The sequence below is a fragment of the Balaenoptera physalus genome, assembly GCF_965194825.1.
Source record: "Balaenoptera physalus genome assembly, chromosome: 16".
Classification (NCBI taxonomy): domain Eukaryota; kingdom Metazoa; phylum Chordata; class Mammalia; order Artiodactyla; family Balaenopteridae; genus Balaenoptera; species Balaenoptera physalus.
Window position 1 is genome coordinate 4,249,406 of NC_138898.1, and position 25,841 is coordinate 4,275,246.

The window sequence follows — 25,841 nt, forward strand, 5'->3', positions numbered from 1 at the left end:
GCCAGCCACCGTGGTTTCTGATTGCAGGTTTGGTGCCGGCAGAGGGAAAGAGGGGGTGGGTGTGTGGGGATGCCCATGTAGTCCAGGGAACAGCAGGGTCCCCGCATCTGAGGACCCTATAGCCAAGGCTGTGGGCCCTAGAGCAAAAATCCTGGGCCCTCTTCTCCCAGGACCACGGAGGCCATTCTGTGGTCGGCTCAGGTGACCACCACTCAGGAGGGGCAGGAGGAGGGGAAATTCTTGAGTTACGAAACCAAGGCCCCCAGGGTCCCACTTCTGCTTTTGTTTCTCTGTTTGAAGATGAAACGCTTTGTTAGCAGAAACTCATCCAGCAAGCTTTGGGAGTTGGAATGTAGAATTAATGATTCAGGCCCAAGTGAAACTTTCCTCGAGGGGCACTTCCTGGGAGGATCCTGTCGTCCTTCACTATGTAGGGAAAATGTCTCTCCAGAAAGGGCCTGGGCCTTCGGGAAATGGCCTTCAGAAAGCTAGACCAGAGCACAGTCCCGCGGGGAGACCCCCCTGCCCATCCCCGGAGGCCTGGGCCCACGTGGGATGCGGGGAGAGGGGCACCTCTCCGGGGCCAAGGGTCCCAAGAACCCAAGGCTGGGGATGCCCCTGAGAGTGAACGAGGTCTGACGGATGGGAGGCTCCCGGCTGGCGGCCGGGTCGGGTCTGGGGTCAGCCGAGGCCTGGCGCGTGACCCGAGTCCGGGCGGCGGGGCCGTGCGGCCGGGCGGGGCGGGGCCGGGTCACCGGGGGCAGCCGCGCGCCCCGCCCCGGGGGAGTGTCCCGCCCGCGCGCAGCCACCTTAAGGGCCGGACCGGGCGGGGCGGCCGGGGCGGAGGCTGGCGGAGGAGCTGCCGGCGCGGGATCCGAGTTAGGATCCGAGTCGGGATTCGAGTCGGGGTCCGACCGCAGCGGCGCGGGAGCCATGGCGTCGTCCGGGCCGGCGCAGCTGCTGCTGCTGCTGCTCGTGCTGCCGGCGAGCGCGGCGCGGGCCGGCCTCCACTTCCGCCCGGGCCGCGGCTGCTACCGGCCCCTGCGGGGGGACCAGCTCACCCAGCTGGGGCGCAGGTCGGGGCGGCTGGGGGGGGGGGAGGGGCTGCCCATCTCCCGGGGCTTCGCGCCCTCTCCCGCCTGGGGACCCTGCCGCCTCCTTGGGGTGCCAGGAGCCAGGACGCCCAGCCTCGCTTGACCTCTGAGGGTCAGGGCCAGCCCCGTTGCTTTGGGGGCGCGCTCGTTCACATTTGCGGGGTTGGACGAGGCGCACCGGTGCAGGAGGCAGGCCAGCCTCGCCGCCCTGGCATTTGGGGCATTGCTGGCGGAGCGGTCTGGTTCCTGCACTGGGGGCGGGGAGTGGGGCGGGTGTGTGCCCTGCCTACTTCAGATTCTGAGCGGGCAGGGGCGTCTCCTGGCTGAGATGGCCCGCTCCCGCTCGCTCTCAGTTTGGGGAGGGGAGAGGGCGCTGGGGAAGGTGCCTGCGCGCCGGACCCCCAGGGGCCCCAGTGCTGATTCCGGTGGTGGTGGTCTGTTCCCAGGACATACCCCCGGCCTCACGAGTACCTGTCCCCATCGGATCTGCCCAAGAGCTGGGACTGGCGCAACGTGAATGGGGTCAACTACGCCAGTGTCACCAGGAACCAGCACATCCCCCAGTACTGTGGCTCCTGCTGGGCCCACGGCAGCACCAGTGCCATGGCGGGTAGGTCGGGGACTGCGGCCCCTCTTGACTGTGGGCCAGGAGGGCCCGTCCAGCTGCCTTCTTTGTCAGTCCCGGCAGCTGCAGCCCAGGGTCCCGGGGGCCCGCAGTTCTGTGCCAGGACTCAGCCTGGCATGGGGCGGTGTCTGCTTCAGGCCTAGGGGAGTGGACCCGGGGCCTGCGGATGCCCGGCCGTCACAGGACTGAAGACCTGTGACAAACGGCTCCCAGGAGCCTTATCTGTCCCGAAGCTTGTGACCTGGGCTCTTGGGGATCAAACCACAAACTCACCGAACCCCTTGCTGGTGTTTGGGTATGCGGAAGTGAAGCTGCTTTTCAGCGTAGTTAATATTTGAAATGAATGCCTGCCCTGGGCTTGGAACATTGAGCAAGGCTGGCCGTTTTCTCATCTGGGCCTTAGCCGCCTGGCTGCAGCGAGGGCGGGAAACCTCGAGGCCAGGGTTGTGGGGCCGCGGGGGGGGGGATCCGAAGTCAGCGCCGCTCTAGAAGGCTGCTGGGCCTGCCTTGGTAGGGGAGGGAGGGGGACTTCACACCAGCCTGGGCCTTCATTCAGCTCGGGGTTCCGGGAGCCTGCAGTCACGCCGGAATCTTTCGAACTCCTGCCCTGTGGCATTGTGTTAAGCCAATGTGTGGCTACCGCCCCTGGCCTACGCTCGATGTCTCATCCCATTTAAGCCTCCTGGCTGCCCTGTGATTGCTCCCACTTTGCAGATGAGGAAACTGAGGCTCCTGGCAGGGAGGTCAGGAGACTAGGCCTTTGTGGGAGTGACAGCCGGGAGCAGAGCCCGGAAGCTGGGCTGTCTTTAGGATGAGGAGTAGGGGTGGCATCTGGACCCCAGGGCCAGCCAGCTGTACTGGGGGCACCTGGCAGGGTCTCGTGGTGGCCCTGCCCCATCTCTCCTGGGTTGTACTTTTGACCCTTCAGGAAGGAGGAGGGCGGGGGCGGGTAGGCTGAGCCCCATTTTATTTTGTTTTATTTTATTAAAAAATTTTGTTTTGGCTGCACCCCGCGGCTTGCAGGATCTTAGTTTCCCAACCAGGGGTTGAACCCCGGCCCACAGCAGTGAACACGCCGAGTCCTAATCACTGGGCCACCAGGGAACTCCCTGAGCCCCATTTTAGGGTGTAGGAGCTCTTCTGGGCAGGTGGGGAGGCCCCTGACTGGGAAGGAGATGGACAGGGCCCCTGGAGAAGAGGCTTAACCACTGGAGCCGCTGGGAGACTTCAGGGCCCCGCAGGCAGGCAGGCAGGCAGGGTGCGGGCGGGCCTCGAGCCAGAGGCTCAGGGCAAAGGCCTGGCAGGAATGGCGCACTCCCTGGCCTGGAGGAACTGAGAGGGCCTTTGTGGCAGGGGCCTAAGGGTGGGTGGGGGAAGCTGAGAAGGTCACCAGGGGCCCTACCCCCAGGGGGAGGGGCCAGGCAGAAGCCTGAGGGATCTTAGGGAGGGAGTCACATGCCAAGATTTGCATCTGTAGAGGAGTGCGGGGGCCTGGAGGGGATGGCGTGTCCCTGTTCACAGGTCAGCCCTCCACTTGCTGGAGTGAAGTCTCCTGGGCAGATAGATGACTGCTTCCCCCCTCTTGCTCTCCGACCGCTAACAGCCTCCCTAGCAGCAGGCATCCTCTTCCTCTTTCACCAAGAAAACAGAAGCCCCCAGAAGGGGACTTCCACGGTGCCCGGCCCAGCTGCCACGTGCTGCAGCTGGTCATAGCTCGCCTTCCCTCCCGTCCCCGGGCGTCCAGCGTCTGAGCCCCTGGACGAGGCCATCCCTGCCGATGCTCAGACCTGGCCATCGCTGAACCCCAACCCGTCTCCAGCCGCCACCCCACTTCTGGGCTCCTGGAGGGGCCTGCAGTCCCCACTTCCTCCCTGCCAACCCGACCCCCTCCAGTCGCCTGCCAGCTCCTCGCCAAGGTCACCGGCACGGGGCCGCCAGGGGCAGGTCTGGGGGTTGCCCCCGAGCCTCGCCCTGCCCGGTTGTGCTTGATCACCCCCTCCCCGAAATGTTTTCCTCGGCTTTAGCCACAGGCCCCCGATCTCTGCCTCACCGGCCCCTCCTTCACCCCCCTCACCGGCTCCTCACCCCCCCGCTTAACTTCTGGACCTTGGGCTCCCCAGGACCCTGCACCTGGACTCGGCCTTCACGTCCCCGCGCGGGACACCTCCAACCTCAGGTGTTCCTCCTTTCTGCCACCACCCTCACCCCCAAACCAGTCCTTCCCCAGCCTCCCTGATGGCTCCAGGAGAATGCCATCCCTCCCTCACTCGGGCCCAGGCCCGGAGGCACGCCGCCGGCCTCCTGCTTCTCACCCTCAGACCACCGGCCGCAGGGCTGGACCCCACCTTCAAAGCGCCGCTGCGGAGCTGCCTCCCCGGCCCGCCTGTTGCTGCCCTGATGCAGCAGCTCAGACCCAGGCCGGGGCCCTTTTCTGTTCTGCTGGAAACCCTCCAAGGTTTCAGGCAGATAAAACAAAACCCTGCCTCGCCCGCACAGCCTGTGTAAGCTGGCTCCCTGTTCCATGTTGGGACCCAGTTTGGACACCAAGAGCTGAAGAATGGGGCGGGGCACCCTCAGCCGGGAGGGGTTATTGGGTGAAGTGGTGTCAGCTGGAGGGTCAGCAAGGCCGGGGAGGAGGCTTGAGCGCCCGGGGCAGCGCCGGCCGGAGGCTGCTGAGAAGGAGCTTGGGGAGACCTGCAGGGGGGGTGGAGGGCGGGGCTGACCCGCACAAGGGGGTCCGCAGAGGGCTGTCCGCGGAAGAGCACTGGGGGGGGTGCGTCCAGGGGCGCTGGGGGAAGGGCTGGGGCGCATGCTGGTGACTGGCCGTGGGTTCCAGAAGGCCCGGGGCTGGTCACATGGCCGGATGTAGAGCCCTGTGGGCCCAAGGGCCTAGGAGGTGACCCCAGGGCTGTAGGGGGCCTGGGGATGCAGGAGGGAAGGAAGGGGGCGCCTGGAGGGGGCTGCTGGTGGGTGGAGGGCCTGGCCGCTTGCTCGCCGTCATCAGGGAAGGAACAGGCGCAGCTGCGGTGAGTTCTGACCTGGAGGGGGGATCTCGGGATGCGGCCACGAGGTGGGTGGCTGCGGGATCGTGGCTCCGGGAGAGTGGAAAGCGAGGTGGCGGCCCGTGGTAGTGTTGGCTACAGGGCCGCGCGGGGGGCCGTGGCTGCCCTCAGCCGTCCCCAGCTGCCCCGTGGGGCGTGTGGGCCCAGGCGCGTGCGGAGTGAGAGTGGGGTCGCCGACCGGCCCCTAGTCTGGCTCCCCAGTGCCCTCGGGGATCTACCAGCCTTCAGGCAGGACACGCCCGGCCCTGCCTGGATGGCACTTGTAGTGGGGGGAGGGTGGGCATCGGTGCCAGGAAGGGCCCGGGAGGCCTCTGTGGAGAGCAGGGACCCCAGGGAGGAGGGGAGGGCCCTCCAGAGAGGGATGCGTGGCCCCCGGAGCGGCAGGCAGTGGGGTGGGTGCTGACCAGCATGGGTGCTGCCCCCGCAGACCGGATCAACATCAAGAGGAAGGGGGCGTGGCCCTCCGTACTGCTGTCCGTGCAGCACGTGATCGACTGCGGCAACGCCGGCTCGTGCGAGGGGGGCAACGACCTGCCGGTGTGGGAGTACGCCCACCGGCACGGCATCCCCGACGAGACCTGTAACAACTACCAGGCCAAGGACCAAGGTAGGGATTGCTCACCCCCCAGACGCGCGTGTGCGCACACGCACGCGCGCACACACGCGCACACACACGCTCACACACACTCCCTCCCTCTCTCTCTCTCTCTCTCCCTCCCTCCCTCCCTCCTCCCTCTCTCTCTCTCTCTCCCTCCCTCCCCCCCTCTCCCCCCTCCCTCTCTCTCTCCCTCCCTCCCTCTCTCTCTCTCTCTCCCTCTCTCTCCCTCCCTCCCTCTCTCTCTCTCTCTCCCTCCCTCCCTCTCTCTCTCTCCCCCTCCCTCCCTCTCTCTCTCTCTCTCTCTCTCTCTCTCTCTCTCTCTCTCTCTCTCTCTCTCTCTCTCTCTCTCCCCTTCTCTCTCTGCCCTCTTCCCAGCGCGAGTGGCCGGGGCCCTGGGGGACGGCAGGATGGAGCTGGGAGCCCCCTGCCGCCGTGTGCCTCGTGGGGCGGGGCGACAGGAAAGTTGGGGCCTGGCCTCCTTGGTGGGAAGACCAACAAAAAAGGACTTGGGATGGGGGTCTCTAGCCTGCGTGCCCTGCGGCCAGGCCAGGCCCTGGTGTTTGGGTTCTGACACGTTGGCATTTTGGTGGTTTCATGGCCCTTTGTAAGGGGAACGCTCATCAAGGGAAGAGTGTTTTCCAGGAGCCGGGTGTGGTGAGCAGGCAGGAAGCAGGCGGGCCCGGCCTGGTTCGAGACCCTGGTCCCAGCCGCCTGCATCTGGGTGGATTCGGAGCCGAGGGCGCTGCACGGACCAGCGGATGCAAGCTGGCCTGGGGCCCTGGAGTCGGCACGGTCCTTTCAGGCTGCTCCCCTTGGAAACCCAAGGAAAGAAAAAGTCCAAACCCTAACGCCACAGTGGTTAGTTTTAAGTCACCTGTCTGAGCTCCCTCGTAACCAGAGCAGAGAGCTGAGACCAACTCAAAAGGCCTTTTGAGACAGGAGCGAGGAGGATGGCGGTGTGTGGGGAGAGCCCGGGGGGCTTTTCTGCCCCCCTTCCATCTGTAAAAGGTGTGCTCAGGCCCCTGTACCTTCTGAAGGCGCCATCCCACGCCCACAGGCTGCCCCCGCCTTGCCTCCCAGGCCATATTGCCCAGCCAGAAAGCATCTCCCCAAACTGGTCCAGTGAGTTGTTGAAGTGATAGATGCAGCAGGGGTCAGAGAACCAAGGAGAGGTGTCCAGGATGAAGGGGAGCAGGGAGGGCCCCCAAGGGCTCAGAATCGGGAACCAGGTGGTCCTTGGAGCCCTGATCCGCCCAGAACTGGTCTTGTCTGTCCTCGGCCAGGCCCCTCCAGCCCACCTAGTACAACAGGGCCAGATGGAACTCATCAGCACCTGATTGTTTGCAATAAGTAGTCCTGTCTTTTTTTTTTTTTTCTTTGGCTGTGTTGGGTCTTCGTCGCTGCGCACGGGCTTTCTCTAGTTGCAGCGAGCCGGGGCTACTCTTCGTTGCAGTGCGTGGGCTTCTCATTGCGGTGGCTTCTCTTGTTGTGGAGCACGGGCTCTAGGGCATGCAGGCTTCAGTAGTTGTGGTGCATGTGGGCTCAGTAGCTGTGGCGTGCAGGCTCAGTAGTTGTGGCTCACGGGCTCTGGAGCGCAGGCTCAGTTGTGGCGCACGGGCTTAGTTGCTCCGCGGCATGTGGGATCTTCCCGGACCAGGGATCGAACCCGTGTCCTTTGCACTGACAGGCGGATTCTTAACCACTGCGACACCAGGCAAATCCCAGTAGTCCTGTCTTTGTATTAGCAAGTGTGGCCACAGATCCACCTTTTTTCAGGTTGTCCTGGGCATTTGGTGTCCAAGGGACAAATTAAACCAACAGTTTAATCCTCAAGGAGTTTCATGTCTTGGGGGAGGAGTCTGGATAGATACAAAACTATAACAGAAATAGGTAACATGAAAGCAGTAAAAAGTGGTGCCGTGGGCCGAGGCAGGATAGACAAGGTGAGAAGTAATGCTGTCTAGGGCCCAGGAAGGACGCAGGAGACGGTGTGGAGTCTTCCAGATTTCATAGCTGCACTGTTTTTTGAGGCCTAATTATTGATACCTCCTCAGACCGAAAGAATAAGAAAATGCTTATTTTTTCCCCAAACGTGTGGCCTATTCACTAGCCAACAATACAATCTTATTAAAAGTGAATAATTTAATTACACTCTATTCTCAGCTGTAGAGTATTGTGCAAAGGCCTTTCTCCTGGCTTTAAAGGAAAAGTGGAGCTTTTGAGCACCTACTATGTGCTAATTAACGTTTCTTTCCACTGAGGCCTGGGGAAAGGCTTTTTATAACTCCTGCAGCTGAAAGAAGAGGGTAATTAAACACCCAAGGGCAAGAAGATTTCCATTATTAGCTGATGGATGGAGCGTTCAGTTAGAAAAGTGGAGATTGGGTCTGGGCGTGCTTCTTTGTTCACGGGTTAACGAGGAAATGGCCTCACGCTGACTTTCCGTGCTGTCCCCAGAGTGCAACAAGTTTAACCAGTGTGGAACATGCACTGAATTCAGAGAGTGCCATGTCATCAAGAACTACACCCTCTGGAAAGTTGGCGACTACGGCTCCCTCTCCGGGAGGGAGAAGATGATGGCAGAAATCTATGCGAAGGGCCCCATCAGGTGAGGAGCTTTGAGACCCCTGCCCGCGGAGGGCGTGCACGCTTCCAGTAAACGGGACCCGGGTGATTTTCACCCTTTCCTTCTGGCCAACTCTACCCACAAGGCTGGAGACACAGCTGCCACGTGAGTTTTCTCAAAAGTAAAGCTCAATAGCCCATGTGCCCCTCGTAGGATTATTGTGAGGGAAGGACACAGCCATGGACAGTTCCCAGCGTGTAGCCAGCGCTCTGGGGCGGCTGGTACAGCTTCGGTAGGGAGGACGCAAGTGAGTAACGGAAGTTTGGGCAGAATCATCAGGTGTGCGTTATCTGAGTTGGGTCCACACGGCTCTTCCTAACGATGGTCAACGATGGCCACTGAAAGCGCTCATTCTTTCCCTGCTTGCTCTCAGCTGCGGTATAATGGCAACGGATAAGATGTCTAACTACACCGGTGGCATCTATGCTGAATACCACGACAGGGCCTACATAAACCACATAGTTTCCGTGGCCGGCTGGGGTGTCAGCCATGGGACAGAGTACTGGATCGTCCGGAATTCGTGGGGCGAACCATGGGTAAGACATTTCCACTGTGACTCCTCTCACTCGGATGGTTCTGGGGGTTTTGTAGCTGAGAACTGCGGCCCTGAGCAGAGGGGCTTCAGGCTCCAGACCTGTGGGGTGAGGTCCTTCTGCGCTGCACGGGGGCCGTCCCCGTCCTGTGCATCGCAGCACGTGTAGCCGCATCCCCGGCCCCTACCCAGTAGCTGCCAGATGCTCCTCCCCGCCCCCCAGCTGTGACAACCAAAAACGTCTGCAGATGTTGACAGATGTCTCCCGAGGGGGATGGGGGCTGAGAAGTGCTGCTTTAGAAGTTTCCGTTTAGCTAGCTTTTATTCCTTTACAGCCATCTCATTCTTTTTCTTGCCATACTTTCGGCTCTCCTAAGTAATACTGTGGAGTTTCTTCAAAAATACTTTTTGAGTTGAGTCAAAAACCCAGGGGAATTAAATTAACTGCCAGAATTTTCATTTCTAAGACCTAGTATTAACCATTAACAGCTGAAGACACAAATTCATTGTTATTGAAATCAGGGAAGGTGATTTATGTCGAAGTGATGAAATGTCAGTATTTTTTATTAAACGACTATAAATGGGGATATTAATAGGTAGTCGAGTCATCTGGTCTAAAGAGTTGATCAACATTTTAGTTACATTAATTAGCTCTCGGCATACAGGGCCACGTACCCCTCGTGTTGAATATTAACCAAGTTAGATATTTCACAAAAGCTATTTCCGAACAGGGGTCCCAGGAAAGGGAAGGGGCAGCCGAGCGGGTGGCGGGGACGCTGCGGGCCCCCCGAGCCTGAGGCTGAGTGAGGAGGGGCGGGGGTCAGTCTACGCAGAGCGCAGACAGGATCCAGCTGACGCAGGTCCCGCTCCTCACAGGGTGAGCGAGGCTGGATGCGCATAGTGACCAGCGCCTACAGAGGCGGCAAGGGCGCCGACTACAACCTTGCCGTCGAGGAGAACTGCACATTTGGGGACCCCATCGTTTAAGGCGGACGTCTCCAGAGGAGCGGCTCCTAAATGACCGCATGAGCCGTAACCAGAGGGGATCCCACCTTCACGGGCACTGGGGTGGTACTGCCGTGGTTTGAAGGAACTGGGGGCTGACGGTCACATACGTGACGGCCGGTGACGGCCCTGGGCGCCGAGAAGGGACGGCTGACGCGATGCCGCACGGGCTGAAAGCGTTCCCGGGGGGGGAGTCGCAGAGGGGACGACCCAGCACCCACACAGGACCGCTTCCTGCCGGGAGGACGGCAGCGCACCATCTACCTGCAGAAGAGTGATCCACCAGGCGGTGAATGATGTGACCTCCGTTTTCTTCAGTAAATGATTTGGCAACTGTGGTCTGTGATGTATTTACGAGGTGGAACATTTCAGATTTGTCATCACCAGTTCCTCTGTCACCCTGAAATCAATGGTAGGGCCGAGGGGGGATGGCGATCTCAAGTTGCCCAAGGGATGAATAAAATGCACACTTCACACCAGAACTGAATCTGAGTGCTTTATTTACACACGAAAACAACATTAACACCGGGACCTACACCTTCCAACCGCAGAAGGGCTTTTTATTTGTTCTCGGAAAATGAAAGCAATTGCAATATGAACTAATCAGTGGAGCCTTGTGAGAAAACTTAAATCAACTTTGAAAATAGTTCATCAAAGAGTCTCAGTTTCTGAATTGCCATTGAAAATAGTTCACCTAAGAGTCTCAGTTTCTGAATTTCCACCACCCCTGGGGCTGACAGTTGGCTACATCCCAAGAGGGAATGGGAACCTAGTTCCGCTACTGGGGGAAACGAATACTGTAAACAGGACTCGGGGGCGGCCCTGGACTCATGAGCGGGGACTGTTCCTGACGGCCGTTACACTGCTAACATCTTCCTTCTTAACAAAGTTATCCGCCTCCTCCCACCAGAGCCCATTTCCAAGATGCTGATGGGGCCTCTTCAACAACAGCTTCTGGAAAGGGTTCTTCCACAGCGGGTCTCCTGGAATGTTCTGCTCCGACTCTGGAGGGTGCGCTGAATCAGTTCACCAAGATGAAGTTAGACTTGCAGTGAGCTTTAACAAGCAGAAGGAAAACAGGCACTGGGTTAGAAATGGGAGGGAAACAATGACATTGAAAACCGAAGCCAAGAGACGCTCAGGCCAACCCTACCTATGAACTCTGTCACGGGGTCGTGTTCACCTTCCGTTTTAATGGTGCCGGCGATGCTGTCGTTCTCCAGGATAGGAAGGAAAAGCTGCACGAAGTCAGAGGTGTAGGGGGGCGCGACGACGTCAAGCACCTAGGGCAGCACAGCCGTGAGCGGCTCCGACGAGTCAGACAGCAGCTGTGCGCGAGACCCTCCCCCACGCCCCGCCACCCTGCTTCCTGCCCACCATCTCCCACACTAAGACGCCCGGGGCTCAGGCAGGTGAAGCGCTGTTCCTGCAGGTAGGAAGTGCCTGGCAGACGGGTATCCGTGCCACTGTCATCACCGTGACTCTCCGAAGGCACGGCTCCCAGAGTTCGGTGCAGGATGACACCGAGCCCAGAAGGGCGCTGCCAGGGGACGCGGGAGCCGGCGCGCGCTGACCTCAGTCACAAAGTGGCGAATGAGGGAGATGTCGGTGTCCAGCTTCTCCAGACGCGTGCGGATGTAAGTGACCACGGGGAGCACGCAGCCCCGGCTCAGCAAGTGCACTGTCCTGTCCAGGAGGGTCTTCTTCAGCTCGAGCTGCGCGGGCGGGGCGACGAGGCTGAGACGGGGCCGCCTCCCCGCGGGGCCGCCCAGCCCGAGGGCCGCCCGCTCACCTGCTCCATCACGTCCAGCTGGGAGTGCTCCGTCTCGAAGAGCTTCACCAGCAGCTGCAGGACCTGGGGGTGGAGGAGCTGGTGGCAGGTGCTGATCTACAAAGAGGCCAAAGGGAGCCGCCCTGAGCGCCACGGCTGGGTCTCCGGGCTCCCCGTCAGCCCCCGAGAACCGCCACCAAAGACAGCTCGCGGCTGACAGCGGTCCCCAGCGCTCGGCCGGGGGCCGGTCAGCCTCTGTCCCATTCCTCATCCTTTCAGGGACGCTTGATAAAAACTGAGAGATCTGTGGAGTCAACGAAACTAGCTCCTTAAAAGGAAACTCCTCATTTGGAACAGAAATAACCAGCTCCGGAAAGACTGTCTCCTGAAGGCATGGAGCGGACGGGCGGGAGCCTTGGGCCCGGCGCTGGGGGCCCCCAGCCCCTACCTCGTCCAGCAGCGCCAGGTGCACCGGGGTGTGGTCCGTCTGCAGCTGGAAGTACCTCGGCTCGGACACAGTCCAGTCCACCCACTTCAGCACACCCATGGCCACCACCGGAAACCTGCAGGTAGACGAGGCAGAGCGCTTCCTTTAACCAAAGTTTTCTACAGGGTAAACACCACCAACTCTACCCAGCGCATCAAGTCACTCTTCAGCGCGTCTGCCAGGGAGACGCGACGAGTGAGAACAGGCTGACGGGACCAGCATCCTCTCAGACGCGCTGCTCGAGAACCCGAATCCCACGCTCAGCTGACTGTGGACCAACCGTGCTGGTTTGAAAGGAAAAGACCATTCATGCAGCACTCCATGAGCTTGGGGGGCTGGGCTGAAGCTTACTTTTACTTAGCAAACCCTTCTTTGTCACTAGTACAAATTAACAGAGGAATATTCAAATGCCTAAGAGGACACCCTGTGTGTAAGCTTTTCTAGTGAATGCTTATTTATATAATTGGCATGACGCACACCATTTCTATCTAGGCGATACTTCGTTGGTCTAACTTTTACTGTAAATAGAGCCTCTTCTTCAAATCAATTTTGGTAATTCTGGTTGGTCTTCCTTTTTCTTAGTCTAATTTGCAAACGGACTTCCGGCAAGTAAATACCTGAAAATTACTCATGCTGCTAGAACAGTTTAATGTGCTCTCTCTGTATTTACAAAAGAGAAAATAAATGCGATGAATAAGTATCTCTGAACCTGTTATATGTTTTGAGCTTTTAATACGAAGCTCAAAGCCCCGCCCCCGAGGATCAGGCTTAGAACCCCACGCGCTCACCGGATACACTGGTACAGGGCGCTCAGCTCGGCCACAAGCTCAGACGCCCCTTTGTTCTCATTGCAACACAAGTTGTGAACAGTCTCAACAGCTTTCGATGTCGACTTCAGCTCGTCTTTATTGATGCTGACTCGCTTGTTCTGGAAACACACGAAGTCGGTGAATCCCGACGGTGCCCGCGTCCTTGCAGTTGGGGTAACCTGGCCTCGGCCCTTCTCTCTGCAAACCCCCGTCCCCGTCTCTGAAGCGTCCCCGTCACACAGCGAGACCGTCCGCCAGGGAGACCGGCGTCTGTCGGTGGCTTAGGGAATCGGTTTCGTTTCTTTAGTCACACTTCAAATTACAGTTTAGATTAGTATCATAGATGCTGTGTGCCTTTCCTTGAGACATTTAGCACTTTGACTTATTTTATGCAGAAACATTAGAAAAGACATTTCTGAGACTAGTTGGGCCCGTGATTCCCTGCAGCCAAAATTCCCAAATAACCCCAAGGAGAGGAGGTTGCCAGCTCCCTGAAAACGTCCGCGAGCTCTCCGAGCCGACAGCACCTTCTTCCAGGTCTCCACCACGCTCGCCGCATACGCCAAGATGTGGATGTACTTGTGCTTGTGGTCCTGGTTGATCCTGGCCCCTGGCTTGAAGAGGGACTGCATGAACAGGTCCAGGAAGGCCGGCACCCGGATCTGAAGAGAAACACACACACACGCTGAGAAGGAACACAGGAGTGAGACGGCAGCTGAGTCCACACGCACCCGTGGCAGGAGGGCCCGCTCACGTCCACCGCTGCACGTGCCTCAGGGCTTGTGAGGGCCGAGGATGTGATGAGGAAGGACCGGGGGAGGACAGAAACACTTCAAGAGGAATGTGCACTCGCTGACTTCAGAGAATTAAAAGGAACACCACCTTTCCAAAAGCATATACTTCCGATCGGCACTGAGGGTGTCCCATCTTAGGTTAAAATGAAAAGCAACTCACGAGTTCAACAGGAGGCGGGTCCATGCTTGTAAACATCTTGAACAGGACTGTGATGTCGGCCGGATTCAGGGCTCCCTTGGACAACATCGCCCCAAGGGCCTGACACGCCCGGGGGTAGGAGGCAGCTGTGCCCAGAGCGAGCGTGATCTGACTGGCGTCATGGCCTCTTGATGAAAAAAAATCGTATATCCCATCATTGACAAGGTGGCTCCCTGTCCCGCCCTCTCCTTCCTTCTCTCTCCTTTTCCTTCCTTCCTTCCTTCAGATTTATGCTTTGAACTGTTGCGGTCCCTTTGTTTTTTCATATTTCTCTCATCCACTGGTACGTTTACTAACTGACCCATGAAAACAACATTTAGAGCTAACTGGGAAAGAATGGTTCAGTACAGCTTGCAGGCTTCCTAAAAGGAACCACGCACTTTTTCAGTATCTTAGACTCCATTAGTAGAAAATGAAGCTAATTAGAGCTAGTTTTGTTCTGTAAAATATGGACCACGATCTAACAATCAGACTGGTAAAGAACTATTTCAGGACTGCTGCCATGCGCCATGGATGAATCCCAATATATTGGGAATTTAGGTTCATAAATACAGTTAGGTTCATAAATACAGTGAATTAAACGATGAGCAAATCGTTTACCAAATATTCATGGAAGCAAAACTTTACAAACCAAGCTCTCTTCACGTATTTAAAATCAGCCCGACTTTTTCAGCTCTACTGGAGCTGAAAACTGGAGCAAGTTTCCTATCTGTCAAAAACAGGAGGACCCAGAGTCTTCGGTTGTGGACACGGGGCAATGCGGTAGGGGCGAGAGTGAGCGGAGAGCCAGCCTCCCACCTCTCCTGGGCGAAGCGCTGGACCTCCTGTGCGATCCGGCGCACGGCCGAGCCCCCCTGCTCCTCCTGGGCCAGCACGGACATCAGGGCCTGCGCGAACAGATACGTGTGCTCCCCGTGGCACACCATCTTCTGGAAGACGGCAGGGAGAGAGAGTGTGGGGTTTCAGGACCACAGCGACGACAGAGGCAGACAGAAGAGTCCGACTCCGACAGCTGTGCACGGAGGTCCCCAGCTGGGAGGGCGCCCTGGGACCCAGACATTCTCCCCAGTAAAGAGCACGACCCCAGGCAAACGGCCTCCTCCTAAGCGGAGCCACATCGAGGGAAGCGCTTACAGCAAACTCAGGGAGATTCTTTTCGAGGTTTTCTTCCCCTCCGTCCAAAATCGTAGCTAGAGAGGTACGAAGCACTCTAGAAAACACCTCCAGCTGCTGGCAGGCCGTGGACACGCTGGTGATCTCCCCCTGGTATCCTGCATCGGAAATAAGCTGCGACACGGATGTCAGCCAAACCCAGCGCTGACGAGCCGTGGCCCCGCGCCCACAGGAAGGTAGCCGCTGGCCGAGCGGGGGTGAGGAGGGGCTGGCACCAGTCGCGGGTCTCAAACTTCTGCTCGGATCCCCGCTTCACCACTAACTAGGCTGGTGGTCCCAGTCAAAGCCCCCACCCCTGGTTCTTCGTGTGTGAGACGGAGGAGACGGCCCAGGCGCTCTTGGAGGCCCCCCTCCGGACACAAGGCTGTGCCACGTTCCCGCCACACCCTACAGCCCAGTCCACGTCGATCCCCAAACACAGAGTCTACGCTTCTCTTTCTCAATGTTTATGACTTACTAAAGTGAAACGACGAAAACCTTCACAAAAAAAGCACGTAGGATCTTTTCAAAGGACACAGACCAACAACCAAGTCAAAATCACCCTCATTCATAAATACTTTCATCTTTTCTCGGACTCTAGGACTCTTCCTACCTTAACAGTGAAGTTCAGCATCAAACAGTCTGGGTGGGCTTCAGCCAGTTTGTAGAAAAGGTCTCTCCACGTGGTATGTGCAATCATTTGTTCAAGCCAAGCGGGGGTCTGACAACAAACAAACAAACAGCGAGGTAAGAGGCCTGGCTTGAGCCTAAGTGAAGAGTACGTCATGTCAGCAGGCACAGGAAGAGCCCCTGGGCTCCTAGCTTTGGCCGCGGTCCCCTACAGGACGAAGCAGGCCCCGGGCTGCTGAGACCATTTGGTGGCCGGGCGGCCGAGCCAGAGCCCCGAACTCCCCCGCACGTGTGGAAGCTCCAGCCCCTCACGAGAGGGCGCTGAAAGGCGCTTCCTGGGGCGTCTGAGGCTAGGGGCCATGCACCGACTCATGGTGAGTGGGCTGCATGCCCTCAGCAGAGAGGCAGGCGGTCTCGTCCGTCACCACATGCAGCGGCCACAAAAATGTGTCCCCTGCTCTCTGGTTGTGCGATTGACGGACCCGGGGCGGCCCCGAGTCCACCTCACACCCAGCGCCCGGCGCTCTGAGCGCACAACATCTCCCTGCCCCGAGTAGAGCATTTAACAGGACATTCGGACTCTATGCAAGTTCGGTCTCACCCTGATTTCAGCCCCCGACTCCTACATGACTGACACAACGCACCACACTCCACCGTGCAGGGGGAATCAGCAAAAGACTCCAGGAGCTGGAATTAAAAAAGGGAAAAAGGTTCCTCACCTCTCCTTCTTCAGTAAAGATAGAATCTGCTTTGCGGGGGTCGAAATGTTTGATCAATAAACTCTTTAGATGATTTTCCACAGTTTCCTGAACCTGCACGGGTTCAACACCTGAAAGAAAATGAAAGCCACGAGATGGAAAATGGCAATCTCTCAATTCACTGTGTTATTTTAGAAAAAGTAGACAGATCAAAAGTTTCCATGCAAATCAAATATCACAGAACTGCTTCTGACCACTTAGGATCTGGGGCCTCTTATAAAAATTAATATTACTCATATTCGATGGTAAGACCCAAAAAGGAGTCCAGGGCAAAACACACAAGGATGCTTGTTTACGTGGAAAGGACAGTGACATCTTCGAAGCCTCGCTAGGACATCTTCGAAGCCTCGCTAGGAACAAGGACAAATTGCCAAAATGGAAAAACATCCCCCCCTCCCCCATGGAAGAACAAAGCAGATGCCAGCCAAGGGGCACACTCATGTGTGACCACGTGACAGCAGGGAGTCAGCTCGCTTCCGGGCAGCACCTACTCCACGATGTCATCTGTACTCAGCACAGAGGATTTACAGTAAGGCTCCACTTGGATCGTATTAGCTGAAAGCCATAATCATGCCCAGTCCTAAATTATCCATCGTTCCTGCTTGCTATAATAGACCTCTTAAAAATGACACACTGAACATACACTGTATAATCCTCTACTTCGACAACATGGTGGGGAAAACAGCTCAATGAGAATCACATTTGCAGGTTATCTGTAAACCTCAATTATTGAATCAAAGATAAAAATCAAGCCAATGAAAATGGGTAAGAAGTTCAGTTTTTACGGACAGAGGTCTTAAAAACCAGGAAAACAAACAAACAAACAAAAAGAACCAGGAAAACAAAGAAGGCCTTTCCAATTTATCAGCATGATAACGCCCCAGCGGTCTACTGTAAAGGTCGGGCTGGGGGAGAGCCAGGACCCAGCCCCCCCCAGAGCACCTGTCTGAATGAGCCACTCGGCCAGCAGGTTGACAGTCTGGGCCACAGCAGTGTAGTTCTCTGACAAGAGCTGGATAACGTTCTCTGGAGACCCTCCCGCCTGAAAATACCTAGAAAAGAGTAACAAACAAGCTGTGACACTCAAATGGACGTAGATGGGCATGGGGATGGACAGCCACGGCAGGGTGAGGAGGAAGACAGGTTATTCAGGCTTTTAAAGTGCGGGGACCCCTAGAGGCCTTCCATTCCCGTACCACATTCTTCTGAATTTCATGTATAAAATTTCACATATCATCTTTTGGGTCTATTACACAACGTTCTCCTCCCAGTGCAAACAACCTTTCTCACATACCTCTTTAGAGTGTTAAAGATGGAGGGTTCCATTATATAATCCCGGGTAGAAAATTTATGTAGGCATTCTTGCTGGACCTCGGCATCATCTTCTCCCTCTCCATAATCATCCTCCTGCTGTTGGCAAAAAGAGCCAGGCTATTCTTCATTACTACAAATATCCTGCAATCTCACCTTAAACCCGTATAACGCTGTCCATGTCAAAAGTGTTCCACCTGGTTGAGAATCTGCCTGCCAATGCAGGGGACACGGGTTTGAGCCCTGGTCTGGGAAGATCCCACATGCCGCGGAGCAACTGGGCCCATGTGCCACAATTACTGAGCCTGCACATCTGGAGCCTGTGCTCCGCAACAAGAGAGGCCGCGATAGTGAGAGGCCCATGCACCGCGATGAAGAGTGGCCCCCCCCGGGCTTCCCTGGTGGCGCAGTGGTTGGGAATCCGGCTGCCAATGCAGGGGACACGGGTTCGTGCCCCGGTCCAGGAAGATCCCACATGCCGCAGAGCGGCTAGGCCCATGAGCCACAACTACTGAGCCTGCACGTCTGGAGCCTGTGCTCCGCAACAGGAGAGGCCCACTCGCCGCGATGAAGAGTGGCCCCCACTCACCGCAACTGGAGAAAGCCCTTGCACAGAAACTAAGACCCAACACAGACAAAAATAAATTAAGTTAAAAAAAAAAAAAAAAAAAAAAATCTCTCATTTAAAAAAAAAAGTGGCCCCCGCTTGCCACAACTAGAGAAAGCCCTAGCACAGAAATGAAGACCCAACACAGCCATAAATAAATAAAAATTTAAAAATAATAATAATAAAAAAAAGAGTCTGGTGGTTAATCTCATTCTTAAAAAAAAAAAAGTTCCACGGACTTCCCTGGTGGTGCAGTGGTTAAGAATCCGCCTGCCAATGCAGGGGACACGGGTTCGAGCCCTGGTCCGGGAAGATTCCACCTGCCGCGGAGCAACTAAGCCCGTGTGCCAAAACTACTGAGCCTGCGCTCTAGAGCCCGCGAGCCACAACTACTGAGCCCCCTGTGCCACAACTACTGAAGCCCATGCTCCACAATAAGAGAAGCCACCGCAATGAGAAACCCACGCACCGCAATGAAGAGTAGCCCCCCACTTGCCGCAACTAGAGAAAGCCCACGCACAGCAACAAAGACCCAATGCAGCCAAAAATTAATTAATTAAAAAAAAAAGTTCAACGTATGTCATTTCATTTGACTTTCACGACAATCTCATGAAGTACGCTGGACAAGTAACGAGTGGCTAAGAAAACGGAATCCAGAATCATACCAAGTGAGACTGTGTCGCGACTCCATGCTGGCGAACTTGTGTACGCGGTCATACAGGTTACCGCGTCTCATGCAAGGCACCTCGCCTGGGCATCCTTTTCTCTTCCACTGAACAAAGACAACAATAGGACCTACTCCCATTTGGCTGCTGTGAGGATTCCAGGAGCTAATTTTTGGAAGAGCCAAGCACAGCACCTGACACTCAGTATGAGTTCAGTAGATGTTAGCTACTATTACTGTCTTCACTATTACTATTTCATATGTGCCATGCATGGAAGGCTTTCCAACAAAGACTGAAGCAGCTATTCTTGAAGGCACAAGCCATCCATCTGCTGTCAGAAAGTGAAGCTCACTGGCTTGCCTCAAGTCAGCAGGCCTGCCTGGATACCAGTCCCTGTTCTACATGGCAGCGACCTTAGGCAAGTCGCTGAATCTAAGGGCAGAACAGGATGATGATGTGATGACAATGGACTGAATGACCCCAAGGCCTGTCCAGCTTTAACGCTGTTACCAACAAGCAGATGCTTTTGAACACTCACACTATACTGGGTGCTATACTTCCCACCAGGAAACCTAAGAAACTGTAAGACAAGAGGTGGCTTTTTCTGCTGAAGGAGTTTACAAACTAGTAACTGCCCCTAACATGATGGGGTAAGAGCTAGGCCAGAGATCAGCAAACTATGGCCCAGGGCCAAATCCATCCTCCTTTTGTCTTTGTAAATAAAGCTTTATTGGAACACAGCCACACAGCCCCCTTTTTAAAAACATATTGTCTGTGCCTGCTTCCCCCCTATAAAATGGGCAGAGTGGAGCTGTGACAGAGACCTGCAGAGCCAACAGTATTTACTATCTGGCCCTTTGCAGAAAAGCGTGCCCACCCCTGACGCAGACTCACACCCTGACAGCGGTGCTCTGGGGGCAGAAGGAACCTGACTCCTGCACTAGGGGGACCGGGGAGTCTCCTCTCAGACCTTATCTGAGTGGGAGCCTCGAGCGAGACTGGTGAAGGAAGGCCGGCCTTTGCCCCAAGAGGCATCCTTGGGTGTCTGGATTCTCGGGCTTCTACCCTGGGCACTCATCTTTTCCACTACATCTTCTCCTGGGTCATGCCACTTCCCTGCTCACAAATCCAGAATTTAGCCTAGATCTCTCTCTCTCTCTCAAGCTCTAGACTCAAGTATTCAACTGTCTATTCTCACTTCCATTCGCATGTCCCACTAGTACAGCAAACTCATTAGATTCCAAACTGACCTCCTCTTTTCCCTCTAAGCAGATCTGCTTCCTACAACCCATGTTTTCATAAAGGACTCCATCATCTTCACCTGTTACCTTAAACTCACAAACCTAGAAGAGGTCCTCAATTTCTGCTCCCACATCCCGTCCAAAGACCCATCAATTCTCTCTCCCACATGTCTAACCAACTTGGCCCTTCCTTCCCTCTCTCCCTCCGCCCTTCCTTATTTTGGGCACGCTCGCAGTAGCAATGGTCCCCCAGTGGCGTGGTCTCATTCCTTCCTTTCAGTCATCTTTCACACTGATGCCACCATGACCTTAATAAGCCACAAATCTGATGTCTCTTTCTTGCTTAAAGTTTCCTATCTCCCTCAGAAAAGACATCCAGGCTCCAGCAGGACTTCAACCTTCCACTCGCTTGCCTGCCCAGTGTCATCCCTCGGCACTCCCCACTGGCAAGCCGCAGCCGGACTAAGCTATCTGCGTTTCAGTACCCCTTAGCTTCTGTCGTCTGGCCTGAATGTCACAGCAGCCTCCTTACACATCTTCCTGCCTCCCCCAAATCCACCCACCATGGGGTTAAGTGAACAGAATTTGGATCACATAAATTGATCTTCCACTGTCTCAAAATCCAGCTCGTGCCACCCTTCCTGTCACCTTTCTTGACTTTCTCTCTGTCCTCCATGAGGTCAGAGTTAGAATGAACATGAAATGAACATCTAGCCCACCCCTCTCATCAGTGAGAGCCTATCAGGGTCAGTGGGCCAAATCCGGATCATGCTTAAAGTTCCCCAAACGTGAGACTCCCCAGCCTCCTGTCTGTGGGCGTCTAGGCCTGGCTCTGCCATCCCTAACTGCTTAAGCAAAAGCGAACAACTGGCGTGCTCAGTTTATAAAATGAAGGCACTGGAGTAGACGGCCCTTAGATATGCCCTAGTTGTAACGCACTGCGACCGGAAGGCTTTGGTGGCCCGGCGGTTTGCTGGAGTGGAGATGGAGACAAAGGACCTAAGTGGGATCCCCATTCCTTCCTGTATGAGTTTCATGACCTTGGGCAGGTCACTAGGTCCTCCCGTCTCACTTTCTTCATTTACAAAATGAGCAGAGCTTAACACCCAACTCAGTATCTTGAGCGTGGAATGAGGTAATGCATGAAAGCACCTAGCCAGCACAGATTTTCAATTAGCTAAATCTGACTCTATCTCTCCACTCTAAGCCTCCAACACCCTGGAATGATCCAACACGTGAAGCTTAAGAGTGTCACTCCCTGCCCCCAACTCTTGAACAAGTCATGCTTTTCAGCAGCTCTCAAAGGCCCTTCAGAACCCACTGCTTCCACCAGGCAACTAACCACACAGGCCTCCTTTCAGCTCCTGGAACACAGCGCCCACCTTTGCATCCCTGTACCCCGGCTTCAATGCCCTCAGTGCCCCGCCAGCCCCTCTCAACGGGGCACGCCCCGCTCCAGGCTTTCTTCCTTCAAAATACCACTTCAGTATGTCCCCCAAACACCTAGCCTTGACTCTTGTTAAAAGGCAGGTTCCTAGGCTCCCCTCCAGACCAACTCCTCCCAGGGCAGGGGCCTGGGAAGCTGGGTTTCACCCATCACTTCGGGTGGGTCTCCGGATGAGAATCAGGTTGGGGTCCCCTGGCCGAGCGAGAGCGCCCCGTTCCGACTGTGCAACCCCTGGCTTCAGGGGAGAAGGTTCTGAGCCTCCCTCAGCTTCCACAGCAAAACCCCTGAAGGTCAAGGATGGACGATCCTTTCCTCCTCACTCAGGCCGAGGACTGATTACATCAGTCAGAGCGCCCAGGAGTATGGTTTACAAACAGTAAAGCACATGTGGGAAAGTCCAAAGTTCCACTCTTCCCCCTCATGATGCTGAGTTGGATTGTTTTAAAGATTATGACGACTTTTCACACTGTGTGTGAAATGCCCAATCCTCCACCTTCGAGGTGGTGTCTGACCCTCCCGGGGGGGCGAGGAAGTCCCAGGACCCGGCCCCGAGGCCGCCCCAGGGTGGTCGGAAGGTCAGCTCGGGTCACGAGTGGGGGGCGGTGTCCCTGCGGCCGGAGCCCGTCACTGGGGGGGACCGGGTCCTCGCCCCGCATCCCCGTCCCGTGCCCCCCGAGAGGCCGCGCGCCCGGGGGGTGGTCGCGCAGCGGGAGGGGGCGGGGCGGGCTGTGCTTGGACCACGCGGCGGGGGCGGGGCCGGCCCGCCGGCGACGGAGACCAACAGTCCTCGTCGGGGGCGCCCGGTACCCCCCTCACCTGGCCGCCGTCCGCCTCGTCGCCCCACTCGGCCGCGCTCCCGAAGTAGTCCTCGTCCATGATGGCGCCCGGCACGGCCCCCGCCATCCTCTCGCGCGAGCGCGCGCACGAGCACGGCGCATGCGCATGGCGGACCGGTGAGCGCACGCGCGGCTCCGCGGCCCCGCCCCCTACGGTCGCGCGCCTCATCCCAGGCGGGAAGCGCAGGGCCGGGGCGGAGGGGCGGGGCCGGCGCGGAGGGGTGGGGCGCAGAGGGCAGCCTACACGCGGCAGAGGGAACCACCCGTACTGATCCAGGAGCGCAACCTGTTTGGGCCCCAGGGATATTGGATCGGGGTAGAAGTTTGGAACGTGTCCTGGCTTCCGGTCCCAGCTCCGGGTCTTTTTCACTGGGAATTTTGGTCCTCTGAGCATCAGTTTCCTCATCTGACACCTGGGCACAAGGGCAGGGCCAACTTATTGGGCACGGGGTTTATGATATCACTTATATGTGGAATCTAAAATAATGATACAAATGAACTTACTTACAAAAAAAAAAAATAGACTCACAGACATGGAAAACAAACTTATGGTTACCAAAAGGGAAGGGGGAGGAATAAATTAGGAGTTGGGATTAACAGATACACACCACTGTATATAAAATAGATAATCAACAAGGACCTACTGTACAGCACAGGGAACTATATTCAATACTTGTAATAACCTATAATGGAAAAGAATCTGAAAAAGTATATATATATTCTGGATCTGAAAAAGAATATATATGTATGTACAGGTATAGATATATAGATCACAGCCACCACTTACAGAGGGCTCATCAGCACTGTGCTTTCATGCATCCCTTCTTTCCTCATCTGACTACTGCTTATTGCGTGTCCCTAAGTGCCTGGCACTATGCTACTCCTGGAGCTCATTGGTGAACAAATCGGACATCACCCTCGCCCTGGGGGAGCCTGTATTCACCTGAGGGAACAAACAAATGAGACAATAACAGAGCGTGACAAGTGCTGGTTGGTATTCTGGGATAATAGGAGAGCCCAACTTTGGCAATCTCTAAGAAACTTATATTTGAGCTGAGAGTCATATGGCAAAAGAATCGAAGCAAGCTGGACCAAGGAGAGAACACTAGGAGAGCAGAGCTGCCGGACAGAGGCTGGTCGTGTGTCCTTGGAACCCAAAGGCCGCTGAGACTGGCACCTGGCAGGCCAGCGAGAAGCCTGGATGAAGTGGGAGAGGTAGGCTCGGGGAGATGGTGGTGGGGAGTTGGGTTTTTCACTGAGGACTCTTTGGAAAGATGTAATGCATTAACGTATGTAGAGCACCAAGCGTGGAGCTTGCACACAGTAGGTGCTCAGTAAGTATTAGTCATTATGATGAGGATGAGGGAACTTGGAGTTGGGAATGCAAATTAAGAGGCCTCAGGGAGAGTAAACGGGGGCTAAGAAGGGGCCGGGGCTGCTGCTGCGAGATTGAGGTTAAGTCCTGAGGATGCAGCAGACTTGGGGATGGTTAAGGAGACGGCCCGGGAAGATGTTCCTGAGACTTGCAGCCTGTGTGCCAGGGGTGGAGCACCACGGAGACGGGGAGCCCAGGGGGTGGGCTGGTTTCTGCACGGGACCCTAATGAGTTCAATAATGAGTTCAGATTGGGTCGTGCTGATTGGAGGTGCCGTGGGAACCCCCATGCCTGGATGTCTTGCAGGTGTCCAGAGGTGGGAGTCCGCGGCTCTGGATTAAGTGACTCGGCTCCAGCTTCTATTCACGAGATTAAAGTGTATTAAGTTAATGAGTGTCCCTGCTGTTGGCTTGTTTCAGGGTTCATTTTCATTTGCTTTCTGAAAATGTTGCAAAAATGGATGTCTGTCAAACTCCCACTACTTTTCCTCTTGGAATTTTTTTTTAACAGTACCTGAATTGAAAGCAGGCACATTAATGTATGTATAACTAATTGCTTCTATGGAATTGGGGATTATTTAACTCACTTCTCTCTCAACCAAAAAGTTACTTATTATTAAATGGATTAACAAACAACCCCTAGTGAAAGCATTACATTCTGTCTGTAAGTAGCAATGATTTAGAATAATTGAGTCTATAGGTCTTGCCTCCTGAGATATTGTTGACCTGTTGTTTTTGAAAAGCCTCATCTAAAATGTCCAAATTAGCTTGCATTACTGAAAACAAGGACTCTAAAGTCTTTTAAGATATTTTCCTATTTCAGAAAAATTCTGGTGGAGAATTTCCTTGGAAATGAGAAGTTGGTTTCACTTAATCCATTCAAGAAATATTTACGGGGTGTCTACTCGGGGTTATGGGCTGTAAACCACAGACGCTGTTTATCTAGTGCTAATGGCAGAAAAGAGAAAAGAAATGTCGTCTCTGATGATAGGGAAAGTGCGGAGAGGAGAGGGCTTGACCTCAAAGAGAGAGGTCAAGGGAAGCCTTTCTAGGGAAATGATGTTTAATCTGAGACTTCAGACTTGAACCTGGAGGACGACGACCATACAAAGAGGGCACAGTAGAAAAAATCCAAGATGACAGTGAAAGAAAATGACTGGAGAGCAAAGATGAAATGGGGAGAGAGAGACAGAGAGACAGAGATCCAAGCAGGAACCATATGACCTAGAAACTTACAAGTGGTTTGGGCTTTATCCCCGGGGTAATGGGTAGCCGTTGAAAGCTTCTAAACACGAGAGTGACATGTCAGATGTAGGGTCTTCGGAAGGTCATTCTGGCCGCCATAGAGAAAGGGTTTGAAGGGTGCAAAGTAGAGGTTGGGAGACCAGTTAGGGTGCTGTGGATGAGACATGCAGGTGAGACTTGATGGTAACTGAGATTGAGGCAGGTGTGGGGATGAAGTGAGTACATTTGGGAGAGGCTGGACAGATAGAGGCTGAAGGGTCTTATCCGGTGAGTGTATAATAAACACCCCAATCTTTAAATTCCTCATCTTCTAGTCCTGCTTCAGCCCACTCCTCTCTGTCTTCCGTCTCCTTCATGCCACTGAACTACACTTGCCAATGTCAACCTTTCTTTCGTACCTAAAGAACACCGCTGGGTCTTCAGTCTGTTTGATCTGTCGAGAGTAAATGCACAGGCAGCTCTGGCCTTCTTGAAACACTGTCCTTCCTCGGCATCGGCAGCCCCACGCTTTCCTGGTTTTCCTCCTCCTTGCTCAGCTGTTCTGTCTCAGACTTCTTCCCCTCTTGTCCGTCTACTTGTTCTCTAGACACTGCAGAGCCTCGGGACTCAGGCCTGGACTCTTCCCTTCCCCACTCTCTCCCTAGGGGATCTCATTCACCCCCATCTTTGAAGCCATCTCTATGCTGAGAACTCAAATTTGTACCTGCATCCCTCGTATCTGCTCTCATCTCTGGACTCGTGTATCTACCGACCCAACTGCCCCTTGACCTCACCATTAGGCTTCTCCATGGGCATCCCAACATCTCCATTAGCACCCAACATGGTGCTTCTGCCTTCTTCCCCTCTCAGGAAATGGGGCCACCAGCTCCAGTTACCAATACCAAACACCTGCAAGTCATCCTTAACTTCTTTCCCCTCCACCATCCAGTCCAAAGGCAAATCCTGTATCAGTCCCACTTTAAAAACACACCTC

General features: G+C 55.4%; 2 protein-coding genes across 4 annotated transcripts; one reads left to right on the forward strand and one right to left on the reverse strand.

Annotated features, from left to right (window-relative positions):
• The first annotated feature begins 803 nt into the window (after nt 1–803).
• Nucleotides 804–10,024, forward strand: CTSZ (cathepsin Z). Its single transcript, XM_082428339.1, has 6 exons — nt 804–1,076; nt 1,541–1,704; nt 5,209–5,388; nt 7,837–7,987; nt 8,379–8,541; nt 9,414–10,024. Exons 1-6 carry the CDS (start codon nt 934–936, stop codon nt 9,522–9,524), a joined length of 912 nt encoding a protein of 303 aa, XP_082284465.1. The 5' UTR covers nt 804–933; the 3' UTR covers nt 9,525–10,024.
• A 1-nt stretch (nt 10,025) lies between these two features.
• Nucleotides 10,026–22,378, reverse strand: NELFCD (negative elongation factor complex member C/D). 3 transcript variants are annotated; one of them, XM_082428317.1, is made up of 15 exons: nt 22,230–22,378; nt 17,437–17,552; nt 17,085–17,194; nt 16,104–16,213; nt 15,368–15,475; nt 14,737–14,889; nt 14,401–14,489; nt 13,564–13,729; nt 13,137–13,271; nt 12,589–12,728; nt 11,762–11,876; nt 11,335–11,430; nt 11,117–11,257; nt 10,696–10,825; nt 10,026–10,598 (listed from the first exon to the last, which is right to left on the reverse strand). In XM_082428317.1, exons 1-15 carry the CDS (start codon nt 22,314–22,316, stop codon nt 10,564–10,566), a joined length of 1,731 nt encoding a protein of 576 aa, XP_082284443.1. In that variant the 5' UTR covers nt 22,317–22,378; the 3' UTR covers nt 10,026–10,563. The 3 variants fall into 3 exon arrangements, with proteins under 3 accessions (XP_082284443.1, XP_082284441.1, XP_082284442.1); XM_082428315.1 differs by having other exon boundaries at nt 14,401–14,531; XM_082428316.1 differs by having other exon boundaries at nt 14,401–14,531; nt 17,437–17,549; nt 22,230–22,358.
• Between the last annotated feature and the right edge of the window lie 3,463 nt (nt 22,379–25,841).